The sequence below is a fragment of the Micrasema longulum genome, unplaced genomic scaffold (genome assembly GCF_059751315.1).
Source record: "Micrasema longulum isolate JH-2025_06_02 unplaced genomic scaffold, ASM5975131v1 h1tg001050l, whole genome shotgun sequence".
NCBI lineage: Eukaryota > Metazoa > Arthropoda > Insecta > Trichoptera > Brachycentridae > Micrasema > Micrasema longulum.
This window is the reverse complement of record NW_028278238.1, coordinates 354,482-372,482: the sequence shown is the minus strand read 5'-3', so window position 1 is coordinate 372,482 and position 18,001 is coordinate 354,482. Positions and strand designations below refer to the sequence as shown.

General features: G+C 31.6%; 2 protein-coding genes across 3 annotated transcripts in view; both read right to left on the bottom strand.

Moving 5' to 3' along the window:
* The window catches only part of LOC148277323 (ATP-binding cassette subfamily G member 4), a 67,381-nt gene extending 57,382 nt beyond the window's left edge, over positions 1-9,999 (bottom strand). The window contains exon 1 of the mRNA XM_088233024.1: positions 9,275-9,999. Coding sequence (XP_088089150.1) covers positions 9,275-9,306 — 32 coding nt within the window. The 5' untranslated portion in view covers positions 9,307-9,999. The remainder of the gene's footprint in view (positions 1-9,274) is intronic.
* A 6,105-nt stretch (positions 10,000-16,104) lies between these two features.
* The window catches only part of Atet (ABC transporter expressed in trachea), a 98,182-nt gene continuing 96,285 nt past the window's right edge, over positions 16,105-18,001 (bottom strand). For both annotated transcript variants that reach the window (XM_088233022.1, XM_088233023.1), the window contains 3 exons: positions 17,478-17,873; positions 17,151-17,251; positions 16,105-17,062 (listed from right to left, as the gene is read on the bottom strand). In XM_088233022.1, the coding sequence (XP_088089148.1) occupies positions 16,562-17,062; positions 17,151-17,251; positions 17,478-17,873 (998 nt within the window). In that variant the 3' untranslated portion in view covers positions 16,105-16,561. The remainder of the gene's footprint in view (positions 17,063-17,150; positions 17,252-17,477; positions 17,874-18,001) is intronic.

Sequence of the window (18,001 nt, the reverse complement as noted above, 5' to 3'; positions counted from 1 at the left end):
CTTTGTGGACAAACGTTTTCGACATGTGATGCTAAAAGGAAAATTTATGTGAGAGGGGCGAATTTTTTTTTACTAAACAGTGCCCTATGGATTGAAATGAGGTGGTGCGCTATGGACGAAAAAAATAATATTACTAACAAAGTGATTTAACGACCATTTCTAAATGTAAATGCTTTCTATGAAATTTTATTTATTTATTAATAACAAACTAAAATACAATATTACAACTAAATATAATTTTTTACATTAATCAAATACATATATTAACATTAACGTTTCCCATTACGTAAAAGAAATAAACAATTCTTGTGTATATAATGGGGAGTGACGTCTTACAATAGATTATTTTATTTTTATCAATAATATTTTTAGAATAACATAAATAACTAACAAAAAAGATATTAACGATGTTTTCAATCAGTGTTACATAAAGAAGAATTATAGATGTATTTTTTTTACTTCTTTCTTAAATATATTGTATTCCTGACTGTACTTTTTACTATCTTTGTTCATTTAATTAAAGAAAAATATTCCTCTGTAAGTATAATGATGTTTTGCAGTAGTTGTTTTTAATTTAGGGATTACCACCTGTTCTAGGTCGCGTACTTACGTTTTGAGACCTAGAAATACTTCTATTTATTTTATCTTTATGTATTTGAAGCAAACAATTCTTTTTATATAGCAATTTTATATCTAAAACCTTAAATTTTTCAAATAATTGAACAGTGGGAAAAGTAGACGGTTTTTTAAAAATAACTTTTATAATTATTTTTTTATTTGTTTAACTGGTAAAATATTTGTTTTAAAAGCACCACCCCATCCGATTATTCCGTACTGTAATATGGATTGGGCGAATGCAAATCATCATCATTATTTCCTTTCCGCACCTTATGGTGTATAGGGCACTGCATTGGTACACTACAGTGTATCTAGATCATTTTTGTTACATGTAGGTAAAATGATCAGTCTTACGCTTCAGGTACCAGTCCAGGGGCTATGAAAAATATTCTAGTGTAAAAATACCCTTTTAAATAAATATTTCATGTCGGGAATCGAAACCGAGACATCTTGGGTGGTAGGCAAACGCGCTGACCACTATACCGCGAGGCCGAACATGAAAACTAGAGAAAAATATCGTATTCTACCGTAGAATACGATACTTACAATAAACTACCAATGGTATAAGTACTACCGGCCTCACATCTCTACTTATGACTATGCAAAGTCGATACCGCCAACCAGTGTTAAAGCCGAGCGTGCGTTTTCCGCCGCTGGTATGTATAACAAAATAAGATCGAATTTAAAAGACTTTAAATATAACCTTTAAATATTTTATAATTTCTTCGGAAATTCATCTAATTTAAAAAAAAAGTTAAAACTGTAAAATATATAATATATACTCTAAGGTTAAAACTGATTTTGAATTAAAAATAATAGCGATAGAATTTTGATAAATCAGCAAATAGAATTTAGAACTCACCCTTATTAGTTAGTCCCCTTAGTTTGACCCTAACCATTGCAATAAAATAATAAACATTTTCATAGAATAGAATCCTCCCTTCCAGTACACCGCGAACACATGTTCTGAATATTATTTATCGTCCATCATCCATATTCACACCTATGAAATACAAATATGTGATTGCGCAGCAGGATTATACGTCGCGAAACGTAAATATTTTGACATTTAATATTAGGTGTTCACGGATGTTCCATTGTGATCGCGAATACGATAAACAACCATGGTGAGAAATTGTTATCACGTCGATAGTTATTTGTGATTGAGCTAATGGACGAGTTTAGTGTGTCAAGAGTCAAGACATCAAGAGAAAAACATGATTTTAAATTTCCATCATGGGCGCATGCTCAGAAGAAAATATGGATATAAAGAAAATAAAGTGCTGCTACATGTTTACTTAGTGAGAATAAGCTATAAATATGAAATTGATTAGCTATAGTCAGCATAAAACATTAAAGAAAGAATAGAAAATGAAACATCAAGTGGATAAACTATTTCTCGTGTATAAAAAAAATGGCCGAGACATGGAACCAAGACAAAATAATTATAATGTTTCTGCTATTATAAATACTGCTCAACACAATAAATTGACTATTGCAAAAAAATATGACATGTCATTATTATTCATGTGTGGAGATAAAATTGTGAATTAGTGAAAGTGAAGAGAAAATAAGAAATACATAGTTAAGCAATAACACAAAATATTGAATCGACAGATTAGAAATTGAAAAAAAAAATAATATTTATCAGCAAAACTGTTAAGCTAATATAAAAAAAATGTAGTAGATTGTTAACTATTGTCTTATAACAAATACGTTATTATTAATAATTATTTATCCATTTCTCTCCACAAGAATGTTTAAAAAAACATTGATGCCTAAATTTATGACGTGAGTAGATGAAGGCATTATGTCGCTAATTTTAAAAATATACTTTTCACGTAAATTAAGATTTTATGTGCACCCCTTTCATATAAAGCCAACTACATCATCAAAAAGTAGCAGAAAACTAATTTTTAAGGTGAATTATTATGTTATTAATAATTGTACAGGTCTAAATTTGTTGCAACAGAGGGAAAACATTTAAGAGAGGGGAATATGGAAGTCTAGGAATTTACAGGGCTTATGACCTGTCGTTGGATGGTTTAAGTGGCCATTCACCATTCTGCCTATGTTTAAACATCCACATTTCCTAGAAAGGAAATCTAGTCAGTCTGCAAACATTTGGACAAACTCAAAACATTGTTGAATTAACTAACTGGTAAAAGAAGTTAAAAAATTGGAAATTTGTTTTTAGGCATTGCATAGTAGGTAAATTGGTTCAGCCGGATGAATCTCACCCACATGATAAAGGTTTCAGCTCTTTTACTTCACAAAAGTCAACAAAGGAAGAGTTGAGGATATGTGAATGTTCAAACATAGCCAGAATGGTGAATGTTACACAGTGTGTCAAGTGGCCACTTAAACCAGCTAACGACAGGTCATAAGCCCTGTAAATGCCCAGACTTCCATATTCCCTTCTAAAAAATGTTTTCCCTCTGTTGAAAGAAATTTAGATCTGAATAACTCCCCAGCTAGGAAATCCAGCCAGTCTGAAAACATTTGGACATACTCAAAAGATTGTTGATTAGTACTGGTGTTCAAAACTTTAACCACAGATATCTCTGCTTATTTCTTGAATTATAAATTTACATAATACTCAAAATACACTTATTTTTTTCTGTAAAGTACATAATTAATTATTCAACTATTAACCCTTACGCTGCTACGCAGTTTTTCAAGAATCTAATCAGAAATCCTCTTATTTATACATTTAAAAAATATTTTATCGAATACGTTGTTTTCCAAACACACTACTGTTTTATCAATTAATAGCAATTCCAAGAAAAATCTTCCATTTCATAAATATCTAATTCAAGCCCGATGGAGTGAGCAAGATAGACAATTCGTGCCACAAATAGACAATTTTCGTACAGCGGTTGTAAACCCTTTCTTAATTGAAAATAAAAACAAACAAAACTGATCTCGTACTGCAATCTCAAGGCGCATTGTTATTATTGAAACGAAATAATTATGAAAGTTTTTTTGTTGATTACGGGGCAAAGTGCTCTGTTATATATTATCAAACCTACCACCTCCATCAATGCATCTAAACAAAAATTGAGTAAAATATATCTTGAAATTTGTTGCAACAGAGAGGGAAAACATTTTTGCCAAGGGAATATGGAAGTCTAGGCATTTACAGGACTTATGATCTGCCATTGGCTGGTTTAAATGACCACTTTACACACTGCGAAATATTCACTATTCTGGGTATGTTTACGCATCCACATTCATGATTATTTTTACATTACCTCAACTCTTCCATCTGTTGACTTTTGCAAACTAAGTTATTTTAATCAACAATATTTTGAGTATGTCCAAATGTTTGTAGGGAGTTATTTAGATTGAAACTTAAAGGTTACCGGTAAATGTACTAAGAAGTGATATTATTTCTTAGTAGTTGTTATAATATAATTTTAATTTTAAAAATAATGTTTTTGTACAACTGTCTCACAAATTGATATCTCTTCTAAGAAACATATTCCGTTTCACTAATAGCTAGTTCACGCATAATGGATTGAGCGAGATAGACAACAGTTGCCGAAATTACAAACAGCTGAGGTAAATTACATATTTTTTACATTTATATATATTTTTTTTTTTGTTACTCTAACTAACAATTTAACTCTGCAAAGCGTCCTTTTTATTATGAATAAATTTACAAAATATATCATTCCAAATGATAACGGATAGTGAAAGTGATAAAGAAAAAATAGTACCTCGCCGAGAAACTCAGAGGCTTAGCAGCTCAACCTATTCCGAAAGTGAATAAGACAATAACGATATTTTTTTAAGTGATAGTGATAATAATTTATAATATGACTCTTACGAAGAGCACGAAATCGAAGAAGCTTTTTCTTGAAGTATTTTTGGATCAATATCGAGCTAATATACCCCATTTACGTTTGGTTTGTAGAATAGTTTGTAGAATAGAGTTTGTATTGTAATAATTACGTTTTGTTAGTAGAGGAATAATTACTACCTAATGAACAGCTAAAACATTTTGATTTCCCATAACTGTGGGTACTTACCCATTATAATAAATTAACAAATGATTTTTTTAATATTCAAACGTCCTAATTGACAATCATTGGGTTTCATGGTGAATTATTTTTATGTTTTATGGCTCTTTACTTATTTGTTTATATTCTTAATTATGGGGTTTTCCGGTGATATAGGGACCTCAATAGACAAGAGTTATTATATTAAAGGTAAAGTATTTAATTAGTTATTCATTACGGAAGTACATCAATATTTTCGTAATCACTGAATCGGGTTTAATAGCGGGGAAAACACCAAATATAATTATTTTCCTCAAATATCATATAGGTAATTAAAAATCTAACTATTAACATGGATTTATTTCACTGTTTTTGGAATGTAAAAAAGTTCACTGTTTCAGGTCCCGACTAGCTAGAAGATTCCTGTGTTTAGTCGTTTCTCTTTTCTTAAAAGCACTGCGAATTTAAACATCATAAGTAAATTTATAATGAGGATGTTTAGTGGTTTTTAAAAAAATAAATTGACAAAGCTTTTTTTTTCAATTTTTATGTATCGTACTATCAGCGCTACGATCTTTTAAAGTTTTGTATTTCTGACATTAATCCGCGTGTGACGTCACAAGTTCTCTTCCGCTTCTTCTCGGTTAGTTCTGTTGATTGGACCATTGACGATTAGCAAACCGGAAATCTTACACAACCCTCTTATCATTGATTGATTCATATGAACAAGTGACGTCGTTCAAAGTTGTTCGTTTTCATTGAGATATTTTTAATAATTTTTTATTCATTTTCAAGAAACTTTGGCGTACAATTTAATGCTTAAATTTTTACTGCGCGTAAAACATTTTTTGTATAAAATTTTCCGTAGGGCTGAAATAGGTACGAAACTAAATAATAACTACTACTACTACCATCACGCCATTTCCCCGTAGGGGTAGGCAGAGAGAATGGACCGCCACACAGGTCTATCCTGGCATACAATCCTAGCCTCTTCCACATTCATACATCTTGTCATAAATGCCCTTCAGTTCTGTCTGCTTTTCACATATAACCCGTCGAATAAGTAATTTTTATGTTTTGAAAATGTTTTATACCACTGACGGTTAAGTGCAACAAGCAGTTCCCGAATTCATTTACCCTTTTGGGGATTATGACGTCAGCATCAGTCTAGTTAGAACTTTATGATAGGGATTAACAACAACGATATATCGTTGTTTAGCAGTATAAGGGTTAATTTAACAATAAGTTGCCACATGGCTCAAGTGTGGTGTTGATAGCTTAGTATAATCTGATTACAAAATAACTCCATAAGTTTGACCATAAACATAAGTACCTACATGTATGTCTTATATTTCATTCTACAGAACAAAGAGACTGCAGCATAGTATGGTTGTAAAAGACATCTTTCGCTATTGCATTCTTAGTTTATGCAGAAGAAATTTAAAAGGTTTAGATTTCTGAATAACTTCCTTAATCAGAAAATACTTACTCCAACCGAACTGCTTTTCTAAACTAAATGCGCGAATATAATTCATGCTCTACAATTCTGCCCCCTGTGAGATTATTAAGGATTTCAAAGTAAATAAGGAATAAGGTGGTTTAAATTCATTATTACTTAATTATCACACAGGCCCAAAATGGACACATCCATTGACTTGTTATAACTATAATGGCAAAGATGTTGCAATGTTTCAAGCACGAATCATCGAGTGGAGTGAACAGCGGAATAAAAAATAGTTCTGTGTGTGAAATGAACCAGAACCCTGGCTCAATTTTAGGCTCAAGTGGAGTATATGCTTCACATATTATACTGGTTAGTGCATTTGCCTACCATTTCTGAGGACTGGCTCCTAATGCGCAAGACCGATTATCTTGCCGATTACTGATGCAGTGTCCTATCCGCTATTGGGTCGGGAGAGAAGAAAGATGGAGATGGAAGAATCTGGTAATGACCACTAAGGAGCGAATAGGTAATCGAAGAAATAATATTTGTTTGGAATTTAAGCTCGGGCACAAGTCAAACATTAACTCTACAGTGATTAAAAAAACATTTATGCTAATTAATGTTATGGTCAATGTAACGTTTGAGGGTCATTGTAAGTTTAAGTATCGACATTAAAAGAATCCTGAATAAAAAAATTCTACATAAATCTCATAATAATTCAATTAATTACATAACTTGACTTGGGATTAATTTTTAGGATAGTTTTCCTTTGTGAGATTTTTCTGTTTCCATCCAAGGGCAGAAAAACCAGTTTTCAATCAAAATCTAACAAGGAAAAAATGCCATCTCACATATTAATACTTTATAATTATGGTGCGAGTTTAAATTATAAAGCGCTTGCGTATTTTTTTTGTAAAATACTTAATGTTTTTCTAATACACCGCAAGACAAAAAAATTACGAGTTTACCTGCTACCGCGCCCCTTGACTTTACTGAACCCTTTTTCTAAGAAATCCTTTATCGATACCTCTTTCTTTTGTTTAATAAATTAAGGACACTATGTGTCACCTTTCTACAATATTTACATTTTAAAATGTCTCAACAGTCTTGTTTTACCCGCGTTTGAGTGAACATAACACAACAATCATGGAAAGTGCAAAGCAAATGTCGATTGCGATAAAATCCAAAATAATCACATTGTCGCAAGAAAACATATCTAATTGTGAAATATCTCGTCGAGTTGGGTATTCAGAAGGTGCAGTGAGGTTTTTATTTAAAAAAATCCAAGAAACTGGATCCATAGAACGGAAAAAAGGAAGCGGACGGGGGCGCGTGACATCTGCCCGAGATGATCGCTTAATAAAAAAAATTGTTATGCGCGATCGATTTTTAACGGCACCTGAAATACACGCAGAGGTGCAGTCTACCAGCACATCAACATTTTCAGTAAAAACAGTGTCCAGGCGGCTGTTGGAGCATGGTTTCCAAGCACGGAGTCCCGCAAAGAAACCATTACTCACGGACAAAATGAAGAAGGCTAGACTGGATTGGGCGAAAGAGCACCAGAATTGGACCTTGGAGGATTGGCAAAATGTTGTTTTCTCTGATGAATCAAAATTCAACCTTTTTGGTCCAGACGGCAGAAAGATAGTTCGACGAAAACGTGGGGAAAGATATCATCCGTCGTGCGTCACTCGAACCGTTAAACATTCACCCTACGTGATGATTTGGGGGTGCATGACAGCATACGGTTTAGGACCTCTAAATTTTGTACAGGGTACGATGAATGCCATTCAGTACAAAAAAGTGTTAAAAAAACATATTATTCCAACAATCGAGGACATTACGCAGTATACCGCGGACCCAATTTTTCAGGACGATTCTGCGCCGTGCCATAGAGCCCGCACTGTGAGTACAAATATATATATATTTAAATGCATTTTGTGACCACATGATAAATAATTTATTGTTTTTTTATAGATCAATGAATTCAAGGAGAAAATTGGCTTAAAATCGTTGACGTGGCCCGGGAATAGCCCTGATTTGAACCCGATAGAAAATTTATGGGCGATAATGAAAAAAAAAGTCGGGAAAAAAAAATCAAAAAACATTGAGGAATTAAAAAAAAACTTAATTCAAGTTTGGGAAGAAGAAATAACATCAGAAATTTTAGATTCGCTTTACGCTTCTCTAAATAATAGAATTTTACATGTTATAAAAAATAAAGGTGAATTCACTAAGTACTAAATATTTTTAAATGTTATAAATATGTTTAAATGTAAAATACTTTAACTTAAAATAAAGCGATAAGAACCTACTTCTTAAATATGAATTAAAAAATAACATGTCTTTTATTATTCCATCACAAACACTCGACCATAAATGAACCGTTATGGGTCTCTAAGGTTCGGGTAATCTGATACCTGATATATAATGGCAATTTCTAAGTACAATTCATGAGTAAGATTTTTTATTTTAACCTTGAAATAACGAGTAGTCATCACATATGTCAAACAATATAAAAAAAAACTAATTAAATATCAAGAATAATTCATTATATGTCAATTTTAGTTTTTTTTGAGAACTCGTAAATTTATTTGTCTTGCGGTGTAAGTATGACTTGATAGTATTTCCACAATGCACTTAATTTCTATCGGAACTTTCTAAATCTTAAGGTTATATTATATTTAATTTTAACCTCAGAAGGTAGGTCAGTATCATCATACCATTTCCGCTCTCTAAATGGAGGATATGGTACCCACAAAGAGCCTGCCAGCTCCGATGCACCCTCCCAAGTCGACCTCATAGTAATTTTAAGAAATTCAAAGTTATCAATTCAGAATAATTACTTTGGCCTGGGAACTTAAATAAGTAATTTCTAATCAAATATTGCAATACATCTTAACACAAACAGTACAAGACTAGTGTGTTTATGCTTGGAGCTGATTTGAAGGTTATTATAACCTACCTACAAAGCATTATTTGATACGATATGAAAAGTATATTTTTGCTGTAATGAATACTGTTTCAGGTCGTATTTTAAAATTTAAACCTTTTCCAGCAACATTATATTAATTTCTGGCAATTAAGTCCCGACAGCACGGTAGACAACTTTATGCTAATCTTTTCAATGCTATAGGAATACAAGGTTTAGCATAATAATTATCATAGCAATTATTAGAATAAAGATTGAGCAATGCATAATTACCTGTTATTATTTAACATATAAATGCTATCCATTTTGTGGCAGGATTGAACTCATGCACTAAGACAACACGATGATTTTCATAACACACGCAAAATGAAACTACACTTTTTAAAAGTTAGAAGCACAAAGTATTTTTTAAATGCAATTTTGTTGAGAAGTGTTAAATATAAACACGACCAAACTCAAATCGCATAGATTCGGAGCACGTTGGTGGATCTTCAGAATTATAGAACCAAACTAGCGAGTTAGCAAGCGGGACGCAAAATTATTGAGAAAGAGAAATCGTTTGGTGGGGGAAATACGTTCGCTGTAGGTTACTCGAGATATTTCTCAACATTGGCTATCGCAAAAAAGGTCACGTCAAAGTTCACGAGCATGAACTTATTGCGTTTTCAGATGTTTTCCTAAGTAAAATATTCTATTCACTAAGTTACTTAGTGTAAACAAAGAGCACAAAACAAAATTTGACGTTTGTTAGTTTTCTTTATCCTAAAAATTGATCGGTATAGAAGGAATTTACTGTACCATTATAAATATTTTTTTACTTCTTTAAAAGAGATTACATTTAATTAATAACGCATAATGTTTACAAAGCACGTTATTGTATAATAAATTCTTTACTATTATTAATGATTCGTGATGTTTAATACATTTTTGATTTAAAATCATTGATCTATAGCTTGGAAACATATAGCCCTGTCACCTATTGACAAACGCTAAAAACTGTATTATTTTTTAACAATTTGGTTTGTGGCTAGGCTAAAATGTAGCCTGTAAATAATATCAAAATAGGTCTAAATCGCAACTACAACTATTTTTTTATATTGACAACACCAAATTATAAACGCATTTGTGATTGGCTGTGATTGGTTCAAGGAATGAACAAGGTCACGACGCACACTGAGGCGTTTTATATATTTACGCGGTCAAAAGAACGCTTATCAAGTTAAATAGTCCTTGAACCATACCTTGAACAATAAACAGTAGGTAATACAAGGAAATGATAAACTCTTTTTCAAAAAGAAAAGCAATTAAATTATCATTGCAGCTTAGTCAAGTTTGAATGATAATTTTGTCCTCAAAAAGTCTACAAAGAAGCAATGGAGGTTTCTAATGAAGAACAGCAAGACTCATCATCATCATCCTAATTCATAATTTTAAATTATAACTCTATGCTTACTTTTAAAAAAACATCTGAAATGATTGTGCTTTTGTTTAATTACGAAATAATTTGTTGAAAATGTATTTAATTTCTAAATAAGAAGGCACCAATTAAGATATATATAATGATAAACAAATTAATTTAATATTTTTAACCAGTCAGATCAAATAGCAATAAGGCAACAAATACCTCTTGCAACACCGACTAGATACAAAAGGTATCCAACATCTACTAGATCTAGTCGGTGTTGAGGTAGCTTTGTAGTGACTTTTTATATTTACTTTTAAAGAATTACCACAAACCACAGTAGGAGAATCAAATGCCACGCGCTGGCGTGCTGTTATTTGATGAACTTCATTTCATTTTTTGTAGACTGTCCTATGATTATTTTAAAATCAATAAATACAATAACTAAGTATATTCAACAATGTTTTGAGTTTGTCCAAACTTTTGTAGACAAGGTCTGGATTCACCCCCACAGGGAGCTGTTAATATAAACATATTACATCTCCCTAGAAAATGCAGTCCTTGTCTATGAAAATTTGGACACACTAAAAACATTGCTGATAAATCCATCTGGTTCAAGAACAATTATAAAAATTTAAAAATGGTTTCAGGCTAATGCCTAATAATAGGTAATCCTAGTATATAGGTGAAATATTCCAATTAGATGAATCTCACCCGCAAAAATAAAGGTTTCAGCTCTTTAACTTCACAAACATAAACAGATGGATGAATTGAAGGAATAAAGATATTCAAATATAGGCATAATGGCGAATGTTACACAAAGTGGCCACTTAAACCAGCCAATGACAGAAGCCCTGTGAATGCTTAGACTTCTATATTCCCTTCTCTAAAATGTTCTTCATCTCTGTTATAATATGATAAGCATATTTCTATTACAATGCTTTCAACTCTTAAAGACTGTGGTAAATAATTCATTTGCGCGCAGTGAGTAACATTGTTTTACCACAAGCAAAAGATGGTGTTATTCTAAAGTTCAGACATTTGAAGAAAAAAACAAGGAGATATACTGTTGAATAAATCATATTATTTAGCCCAGTTACAGCAAAATAATTTTTAAATCATTAATACACCAGTCATTTTACGTGCGTGCGTGCATCTTCCATCACTGTCGATAACCGACTGAATCTCTTTTCTCACAAACACCGACCACAGAACAGCATTTCTGTCTTACGTGTTATGAGTTCTATTTTCGTGCTCTCTCTTTTAGATATTTATTGCTGTATTGGCATTACATTCGAATTTTACTTTCCAAATATGGTGTGAAAATGTCCACTTGAAGATTACAGAAACGACAAATTCATTATTTAAAAAAATAAGAGAGATATATCAAGTCTTGTATTGTATGTAGACTATTTTAGTGTGACATCACAGCCACACAAAAGTTTAATTGATTCTGTGACTAATATCACACCTTTTAATTTTTGGTTTCATCATCATTATTCCCTTTCCGCATCTAATGGTGCATTGGACACTGCTTTGGTACACCAACTGCAGAGTATACTGATTAATTTTTTTACACAAAGTTAATATAATTAGTCTTATGCTTCAGGTGCTAGTCCAGGGACTATGAAATTGACATTTTAATGTCAAAATACATTTTAGAATTCATATTTAATTTTAAACATGTTGGGAATCGCACCCAAGACCTCTTGTATAGTAGACAAACCTCTGACTATTTGACCATGAGGCGGACATTCTTATTTTACATAAGATGTAATATCTTAGCATCAAGCATGTAATGGATTAACATCCCATTTTCTTATATATTGAGCAGCAGGCTTACGCTGCCACAATTTTGTTTTGTAAGTTTATAAGTTCATTCGTTCGTCAATCCATCTCATTCTAACGTAATCGAAACCATATTTTGGAACTCTCGTTCCCTCTTGTATTAAATGTATGAATTTATAATACAAATTAGTTACAGCATAAGGCCACAGAAAGAACATACTAATAATGAGGAAGTTCAACCCTACGGGAAATTGGATGCAAAAAAATGTTTTCTCACATATGGTAAAAATAAGAGCATTAAATTGTACAGAAAAGTTTTTTAAAAATACATGTTTTTTTTTATTTTTCAATGATCTACGTCACTAGTTCTTATGAATTAACCAATGATAAGAGAGTTGCGATGAATTTACGGTTTAGGGTAAGTCTACTGACAAATCGGCAGAACCGACCAAGAGGAAGGGGAAGAGAGTTTGAGACGTCAAAAGCGGAGTAATCTCAAAAATGCAAAAATTAAAAAAAAATCACATTTCTAATAATATGATGGATAATTTTTTAGATTTTTTTTTGGTTTAATTTAGAAGTCTTATTTACAACTTAAAAAACATAATAGAAATAAAAACAGTCGTTGGTCCATCTCTTTAGTGGCTTTCCTCATGATGTTTGGGATACGTTATCATTATATTTGTTTGTAATATGTATGTATTTGTATGAATAGAAATATAAACAGTGGTTGATCCATCTCTTTAGTGGCTTTCCTCATAATGTTTGGGATACGTTATCATTATATTTGTTTGTAATATGTATGTATTTGTATGAATAGAAATATAAACAGTGGTTGATCCATCTCTTTAGTGGCTTTCCTCATAATGTTTGGGATACGTTATCATTATATTTGTTTGTAATATGTAAATATTTGTATGAATAGAAATAAAAACAGTCGTTGGTCCATCTCTTTAGTGGCTTTCCTCATAATGTTTGGGATACGTTTCATTATATTTGTTTGTAATATGTAAATATTTGTATGAATAGAAATAAAAACAGTCGTTGGTCCATCTCTTTAGTGGCTTTCCTCATAATGTTTGGGATACGTTATCATTATATTTGTTTGTAATATGTATGTATTTGTATGAATAGAAATATAAACAGTGGTTGATCCATCTCTTTAGTGGCTTTCCTCATAATGTTTGGGATACGTTATCATTATATTTGTTTGTAATATGTAAGTATTTGTATGAATAGAAATAAAAACAGTCGTTGGTCCATCTCTTTAGTGGCTTTCCTCATAATGTTTGGGATACGTTTCATTATATTTGTTTGTAATATGTAAATATTTGTATGAATAGAAATAAAAACAGTCGTTGGTCCATCTCTTTAGTGGCTTTCCTCATAATGTTTGGGATACGTTATCATTATATTTGTTTGTAATATGTAAATATTTGTATGAATAGAAATAAAAACAGTCGTTGGTCCATCTCTTTAGTGGCTTTCCTCATAATGTTTGGGATACGTTTCATTATATTTGTTTGTAATATGTAAATATTTGTATGAATAGAAATAAAAACAGTGGTTGATCCATCTCTTTAGTGGCTTTCCTCATAATGTTTGGGATACGTTATCATTATATTTGTTTGTAATATGTATGTATTTGTATGAATAGAAATATAAACAGTGGTTGATCCATCTCTTTAGTGGCTTTCCTCATAATGTTTGGGATACGTTATCATTATATTTGTTTGTAATATGTAAGTATTTGTATGAATAGAAATAAAAACAGTCGTTGGTCCATCTCTTTAGTGGCTTTCCTCATAATGTTTGGGATACGTTTCATTATATTTGTTTGTAATATGTAAATATTTGTATGAATAGAAATAAAAACAGTCGTTGGTCCATCTCTTTAGTGGCTTTCCTCATAATGTTTGGGATACGTTATCATTATATTTGTTTGTAATATGTATGTATTTGTATGAATAGAAATATAAACAGTGGTTGATCCATCTCTTTAGTGGCTTTCCTCATAATGTTTGGGATACGTTATCATTATATTTGTTTGTAATATGTAAGTATTTGTATGAATAGAAATAAAAACAGTCGTTGGTCCATCTCTTTAGTGGCTTTCCTCATAATGTTTGGGATACGTTTCATTATATTTGTTTGTAATATGTAAATATTTGTATGAATAGAAATAAAAACAGTCGTTGGTCCATCTCTTTAGTGGCTTTCCTCATAATGTTTGGGATACGTTATCATTATATTTGTTTGTAATATGTATGTATTTGTATGAATAGAAATATAAACAGTGGTTGATCCATCTCTTTAGTGGCTTTCCTCATAATGTTTGGGATACGTTATCATTATATTTGTTTGTAATATGTAAGTATTTGTATGAATAGAAATAAAAACAGTCGTTGGTCCATCTCTTTAATGGCTTACCTCATAAAGTTTGGGATACGTTATTATTATATTTGTTTGTAATATGTATGTATTTGTATGAATAGAAATAAAAACAGTTGTTTAAAAATTATTATATTTTATTTTTGAATTAGTAATGCATACTGTGAAAACTTTTTATTTTTTGATGTGACTTTTTACTTTTCTTCAAATGAAAGATCATATGTTAATTAAAAACAATGTAAATGTTTTTAAACGTAAGTTCAGTTACAGAACAATATATTTAATAAACATTTATATTCTCTCTCTAAGATGGTTTGGTCATGTAGAACGAATGGACGACAAAAGAATGGTAAAACAAGTATATATGGTGAAAATGAACGGTAACGTGAGACGAGAACGACCAAGGAAGACGCGGCATGATCAGATAAACCAAAATCTTAAGTCTGGTTATGTCAAAAGCAGTAAAAACCGAAGGGCATGTATGACAAGATGTATGAATGTGAAATAAGCTAGGAATGTATGCCAGGATAGACGTGTGTGGCGGTCCATTCTCTCTGCCTACCCCTAGGGAGAAATGGCGTGATGGTAGTAGTAGTTTATATTACCCAAACATTTGTACACATTTTTATTCAAACATAAAATTATGGATATTTTTCTGTTTAACACATCTATAATAATCTGGTTTTAAATTCATTCATTATAATATTTGAAGCGTGGGCAAAAAAACATGATTTTTATAGGTTTGAGTTAAATATGCCAAGTTGTAGAGTCATGATTTTTATAGGTTTGAGTTAAATATGCCAAGTTGTAGGTATTTACAGTATGCACCCATGTGTCCTATCAAAATATCGTAATTTACGTCCAATCATTGGCAAAATGTATTTAAAATTTTGGGCATAGCTGAAGAAACGCGAGCAGTCAGTTTGATACGAAAAAGAAAGATTCGAAGCTAGCGCATTATTTTAAGAAATGTGCGTAGTCAGTCGCTAATCAGGCGGATTTCAACAGTGCGTGTTGAAAAATGCATATTACTGTAATTCTGTTCGTGAGTTACATATTATTTGTGACTCAGCTGAAAGGCAAAATAATAACTTTACCATATTCAAATTCTGCTATTAATATCGTTCATATTGTCCAGGCACTTGACAACAACTAACTCTGAACCCAAAATATTTTTTTCGGAGTGTCACTTAGTTTAAAATTACATTGATTTTGAACTTTTTTTTCGCGTATAAAGCATACTAGAACGTTTCTTTCCCCTACAATGAGGTTTATTTTTATATTAATCTCCATAATACTTTTGTTTACCGATCATTTTAAAGACTTTTTATTTAGAGTCATTCAAAAATGTTGATTGATTACAAATATGCAAAAAAAAAGATTAGCACTTCATTCATCGATAATGTTTAAAACAGTTTTGAAACTAAAAATTCGTTTTTCTTGAAATGTTGGTTTCATAACTACGCATGTTTCTTCCACCTACCCTTCATATGTATTTGGGGATGAAATAAAAGTTTCATTAAATTTTCAGTTATTTAATGCATAATAATATTATAATAAATACAGATAGCATGTGAGTAAACTAATATCAATAAAATAAGAATATTATCACAAGCTGACTCCAAACCCTAGGATCTATCCCCTTAACACAAATTGTCTAATACATCTAGAATCTTCTCAGTTAAGGGTTTCATACATATTAAATAATTGTAGTGTTAATTCTCGTTACTTTCTATTTATCCATTATAGTTTAAAAAATTGAGAATCGTGTAACACTTAATGGCAATATCATTATCAGTGTTGTATATAACTGAGCCACACAGTTGAGTATTTTAATGATTCGTCGCAACATGATGAGAAACTTATTTTAATATTTAACAAACACGATGGTGATTAGACAAATGTTACATTTATATAAAAAACTGTGTGAAACGTATACATCTAAAAAATATCATGATCCCAAAATTGACGGAAAGTTTTCATCTAATTATTCTGATCTTCCAAACTAGTACAAAGTACGCGATTACTCTAATCAGGATGAAAAATATACACAAAACTCCGACATCTAACCAATAATTCCCCGCGTCCATTGATAATTCGTCTAAAAATTTACTGGGGATTCTAAATCTACAAAATGCTTCCGAGCAATGTAACTTTTCTCTTTCAAATCCGTAAACTGAGAGCATTCCTCCTTCGAATCCATAGCGCACATAACTTATGTACGACAGCCACTGAAGGTATCCGGGAATGGTGTCAAAAGTTATGAAGAACCCGGAGAACAGGACAATGGGGATGACGGAGACAGGACCGAGGTAAACTGCAGTCTCTATTTTCAGAGCGGCTCCCATGAGAAGTCCTAATGATTGAGCAACGAGAGCCGTGAGAATGTTGATACCTGAGAACATCCCCACACGGGCAGGGTCCATGGGCTGCCCGGTCATGTAATACACTATTAACACATATAATCCGCTAAACACAATCTGTAACAATAGAAAAAATATACAAATATTTGTGGTAAGTATTTTTAATATTCAAAATGTAAAAAAAACTCGCTGATATTTTATTTACCTGAAATGGCAAATCTGCCAATGTTTTTGCAAAATAAAATGCTTTTAAAGAGTACCAGTAGTTTAAGTGTTCTCTAACGAAAACAGACATTTCTTGTGGAACTGAAAATTGAAATGAATTAGTAAAATGTTTATTTGTGATAGACGCTTATTGTTATTTAAATTGTAATTAAAAGACAAGTAATTTTAAATCTAGTGATGCTTGTCTAGTGGCATAAGCAATTGAAATTGGTTAGTTTTTATTCAATAAAATTAGAAAATATTTTTTGAACAAAATCTCCTATGAAGGTAAAAATTTAATTTAATTTTTTATATGATAATAACTCACATGTCAAAATTGTAGGCATCATAGCTGTAAACATGGTAAACATGACAGTAAAGAATATGCAGCCGGTGTTACTTGTCATCTTGGCTGCGTCATTTCCAATATCATAATAAATTAGGCCAATGAGAAGGCCTACCACTGAATGGGAGACTAATCTAAGATGTGTTAAAGTCTGATCTCTGATTATACTAAGGAATGTTCGTTTCAGCAGTATCCAAAACTGTTTAAAGGTAGAAGTCGGGAAGCCGGGCCGGACCATGCTCTCTGTGGAATCCAGTAGAGATGTTGCGCACGTCACAGCCTGGAGTCCGCCGATAGCTTTAGGTTTCTCAAACTCTGTGGTCATGCTGCTTTCTTGAGAAAAGTCTGACATGTCTACAACTATAGCCTCGGGTTTTACTAAAAAAATAAAATTAGAAATATATTGATAAAAATTCTTGTACTTAAGCACTGTTTAAACCCTTTTCAAAATAAGTAAGAAAAGAAGTAGGTAGCATGAATGTTGTCCTGGGGTGTTATTATGAATC